At 41.7% G+C, this 4,985-nt stretch overlaps 1 protein-coding gene across 1 annotated transcript; it reads left to right on the forward strand.

The window, feature by feature from the left end:
- The first annotated feature begins 3,778 nt into the window (after window positions 1-3,778).
- LOC142635477 (uncharacterized) lies at window positions 3,779-4,207 on the forward strand. Its single transcript, XM_075809623.1, has one exon. The coding sequence runs from the start codon at window positions 3,779-3,781 to the stop codon at window positions 4,205-4,207; it is 429 nt and encodes a 142-aa protein (XP_075665738.1).
- The last annotated feature ends 778 nt before the right edge of the window (window positions 4,208-4,985 follow it).

A 4,985-nucleotide genomic window follows, 5' to 3' on the forward strand; every position in this document is an offset into this window, starting at 1 on the left:
AGTCAAGAAGAAAGAATGATAAAAGGAAAGAAAGACTAAGAACGGAAATGTGTGATGATTCGGCACAAACCCAAAAATTTTGAAGTCTTGTCACATTGGAAGAATTTTTCCCCATGAAATTCTTTCAAAGCAAGTCAACAGAGGCTGTTCACACGGTCTCTCGTTGTGAAGTTGATGAAAAACAAAAAGGTGTTGACCATGGTAGTTCAAATGAGACTTTGTTGTCTTTAGAACAACTCAAATCTCAGGTTGATAAAGTTGAACCCTCGCAATCCTCCACCTCACCGAAAGAAGGGATCATCCAAGCTCTTGAAGAGCCAAAGATTACACTCCTTGTACCAATACACTTCAACAAACACAGGAATGTTTCGCGTGCTCCCCAGACTTGACTTTCACTGACGAGGATCTATTGTTAGGCCCTAAGCCTTACAATCGTCCACTTTATGTCTCTGGTTATGTTCGTGAACAAAAAATTGATCGCATTCTCATTGATGGAGGTTCAGCTATTAATATATTACCGAAAATGACAATGAGACGACTTGGTCTTGCTATGGAAGAATTATCACACAGTCGCTTGGTCATACAAGGTTTTAACCAAGGAGGACAACGCGCCATCGGCATGATACACTTGGAGTTAATTATTGGAGAATTGACAAGCAATGTTTTGTTCCATGTCATTGATGCCAAGACAACCTACAACATGTTGTTAGGACGTCCATGGATCCATGGGAACGGAATAGTGCCGTCAACTTTGCACCAATGTTTCAAGTATCTTCAAGGTGGAATAAAGAAAGTAGATGCCGACTTGAAGCCTTTTTCTGAAACTGAAGCTCACTTTGCTGACGCGAAGTTTTATGTAGAAGATGATATCCCTAATGAAGTTCTCCCAGTTGAAGTCCCGTCCATGAAAAGTAAGCAGGGTGAAAAGAAGCATGTTAAATTCATCATTAGAAAGGATATTCCTTCCCCAAAGGAAGATCCACGATATGGGAATAACCAGTCTAGTGAGTCTACTAGCAATTCAGAGAGAGCGGATGAAAGTTCTACGCCTTCCAATAACCCTCCATTCCTCCGTTATGTACCATTGTCACGCCGCAAAAACGGACAATCACCATTCACGGAATGCCTTTAATCTACAATGGATATGCGAAGACCTCCTACAAAGCTCACGATGAAGGATGTAGCCATGTTGAAAGAAAATCATGTAATGCCTTTAACTTCATCCACAAATCCTTTGCCCTCAAAGCCACTAAATGGATTCGTGAAGTCTTCACAAAGTCTGACAGAGCATGGTATTCTACCAAGTAAACAGACGAAAGAATGGTTTGACCCAAAGGCATATAGGCTATTAGCCAAAGCAGTTTATGATTTCTCAAAACAAAGCGGCCTAGGGAAACTAATTCCAGAAGCCACCGGAGAAAAGATGCACGGCCTTAGTAAAACGCAAGGAAAAATGCGACTTGAAGGGCATGAAATTCCTATCCCAAAGACCGGAATAGGTTATACTCTAGAACCACCAGCTCAAATATGGATCAATAAAAGAAGCAATGCTTCAAGTTCCCAATACATAACAGTAGAGGTTGATGAAAGTTCGAATCAAAGAAAAGATCATTCTTCATCACGCATCTCAGTATTCGATCGCATTAAGGCTTCATCATCACGAATTACAGTGTTTGATAGGTTGAATACGGCTTGTTTAACGCAAAGTCGGGACACTTTTGCGTGTGGATCAATCTTTAATCGATTGGGGGCAACAAAAAGGCCCATTGATACTTGCTCTGAAAGTTTAATAAACTCTGAGGACCAAAAGGAGGAGAAAGCTAATGATGAGATACATAGTAGTATTCCTTCACGCATGAAGCGTAACTTTATCTTGGATATCAGCACTGAAGGAGCTCTTAAAGTCAAAAGGCGAACGATTGTACACACAAGTCAGTCACTCGTCCACAATGAGCAAAATGAAGAAGTATCATCCTCGTTTCACATTACAGTAGAAGAAGATACACTGTCAGATGATGAAGCCGCAAAGAATGAGGTCGATGAAGCTCCCCTAGCCTTGGAAGATGGAGTACAGGCTACAGTTGATGAACTTAAAGAGATCAATTTAGGAACTACTGAAGAACCTCGACCAACTTTCATCAGTGCCCTTCTCACTCCTGCAGAAGAAGAAGGATACCTCCAGCTCCTGGTAGAATATAAAGATGTGTTTGCTTGGACTTACAAAGAAATGCTTGGGCTCAATCCAAGTATTGCTTTACACCATTTGGCAGTAAAGAAGGGCGTGCACCCAGTAAAACAAGCTCAAAGACGCTTTCGGCCGGAGCTTATCCCTCAAATTGAAACTGAGGTCAATAAGCTAATTGAGGCAGGCTTCATCCGTGAAGTACAGTATCTGGAGTGGATCGCTAATATCGTCCCTGTCAAAAAGAAGAATAGACAAATCCGGGTGTGCGTTGACTTCCGTGATCTGAACAATGCATGTCCCAAGGATGATTTTCTGTTGCCTATCACTGAGATCATGGTTGACGCCACTATTGGTCATGAAGCCTTATCTTTCATGGATGGCTCTTCTGGTTACAACCAAATTCGAATGAATCCTAAGGATGAAGAGTTCACAGCTTTTCATACCCCTAAAGGTATTTACTGTTACAAAGTGATGCCTTTTGGATTAAAGAACGCTGGTGCTACTTATCAACGAGCCATGCAAAAGATCTTTGATAATGTACTTCATAAGTACGTGGAGTGTTATGTCGATGATCTGGTGGTTAAATCAAAAAGGAGGGAAGACCATCTGGTAGATTTACGATCCGTGTTCAACCGCTTAAGAAATTATCAGCTTAAAATGAACCCTCGCAAATGCGTTTTCGGTGTAACATCCGAGAAATTTCTTGGTTTTATTGTGAGGCACCGCGGTATTGAAATTGACCAGTCCAAAATTGAAGCTATCCAGAAAATGCCAGAGCCCAAGAACCTGCGAGAACTTAGAGGCTTGCAAGGAAAACTAGCTTACATACGACGATTTATTTCAAACCTGGTAGGTCGATGTCAACCTTTCAATAGTTTAATGAAGAAGGATGCACACTTTCAATGAAATGAGGCTTGTAGCAATGCTTTTGCACGCATCAAAAGATACTTGCTTAATCCTCCAGTTTTAGGTGCTCCTATCCCGGGAAAGCCTTTGGTGTTGTACATCGCGGCACAAGAAAGGTCTCTAGGTGCTCTTATGGCACAAGAAAATAAAGAAGGGAAAGAAAGAGCCCTTTATTATTTAAGTCGGACTTTCAATGGAGCTGAATTAAATTATTCTCCTATTGAAAAGATGTTCCTCGCTCTTTTCTTTGCCGTAGACAAACTGGAGCACTACATGCAAGCACATACGGTCCGTTTGATAGCAAAGGTGGACCCGATTAAATATGTCCTCTCTAGGCTAGTGGTTTCGGGTCGCATAGCTCGATGGGCAATCTTGCTGCAACAATACAACCTTGCATATGTTTCGCAAAAAGCTATCAAAGGACAAGTATTGGTAAATTTCTTAGCTGATCACCCAGTTCCATCTGATTGGGAGTTCTCTGATGATTTCCCAGATGAAGATGTGTTTTACATTGAAGTAATGCCACCATGGATGATGTTTTTCGATGGGGCTGCACGTCAAGAAGGAGCGGGGGCAGGTGTAGTGTTTGTTTCTCCACAACAACAAATACTTCTATATTCATTCTCATTAAGCAAACTTTGCTCTAACAATGTAGCCGAATATCAAGCATTGATCATTGGTCTACAAATGGCCATTGAAATCGGCATATCGCAACTCGAGATCTTTGGGGATTCCAAATTAATTATCAACCAAATCTTGGAGCAGTATGATGTCAAGAAAGAGGACCTTGTCCCTTATTGCAAATATGTGAAGAAGTTGCTCGCAAATTTTGAGGTAATTACATTGGAGCATATATCGAGGAAGGAGAATAGACAGGATGATGCTTTAGCTAATTTGGCTACCACCTTAGCATTATCCCAAGAAGAGACAGCCAAAGTTGCTGTTTCCCAAAGGTGGGTGGTGCCTTCCGTGATTGAAGAAGAAAAAGAAGAAAAGCAAGCCAACGTCATCTCTGTATGCCTTGTCGAAAAGGAAGATTGGCGACAAACAATCTTTGAGTACCTTCAACATGGAAGACTCCCAGATGATGTACGCCACAAGACCGAAGTTCGATGAAGGGCTGCTCGATTCATTTACTATAAAGAAACTCTCTTCCGCCGTTCATTTGATGGTTTGTTTCTCCGTTGCTTAGGAGAGGAAGAGGCTAAACAAGCCTTAGAAGAAGCTCATTCTGGAATATGCGGTGCACACCAATCAGGTCCTAAGTTACACTACAGGATTAAGCGAATGGGTTACTATTGGCCTACGATGGTGCAAGATTCCATGGAGTATGCTAAGAAGTGCGAAGCTTGTCAATTTCATGCAAACTTCATCCATCAGCCACCAGAACCTCTACACCCAACTGTAGCTTCTTGGCCTTTTGATGCATGGGGGCTTGACGTAATAGGACCATTACCAAAATCATCTGGTGGCCATTTGTACATCTTGGCTGCAACTGATTACTTCTCAAAATGGGCAGAAGCTGTGCCTCTTAGGGAAGTAAAGAAAGAGTCGGTGGTCAATTTTATCCGAACTCACTTGATCTATCGGTATGGTGTCCCTCGATATATCATAACCGATAATGGCAAACCGTTTCAGAATAGGTTGATGACAGAGTTGTGCGAGAAATTTGCATTCAAACAGTACAATTCTTCTATGTACAATGCCCCAGCGAATGGATTAGCCGAAGCCTTTAACAAAACTCTTGGCAGTTTGTTAAAAAAAGTGGTATCCAAAACTAAGTGAGACTGGCATGAAAGAATTGGAGAAGCATTATGGGCATATCGAACAACATTTCGAACGCCTACTCAAGCGACCTTGTATTCTCTCGTTTATGGAGTAGAAGCTATCCTTC

The sequence above is a fragment of the Castanea sativa genome, chromosome 5 (assembly GCF_040712315.1).
Source record: "Castanea sativa cultivar Marrone di Chiusa Pesio chromosome 5, ASM4071231v1".
NCBI lineage: Eukaryota > Viridiplantae > Streptophyta > Magnoliopsida > Fagales > Fagaceae > Castanea > Castanea sativa.

Bases quoted from the DNA above. Each gene is read 5' to 3' on its own strand.
- LOC142635477 (XM_075809623.1), top strand. From the start codon at position 3,779: ATGGCCATTGAAATCGGCATATCGCAACTCGAGATCTTTGGGGATTCC.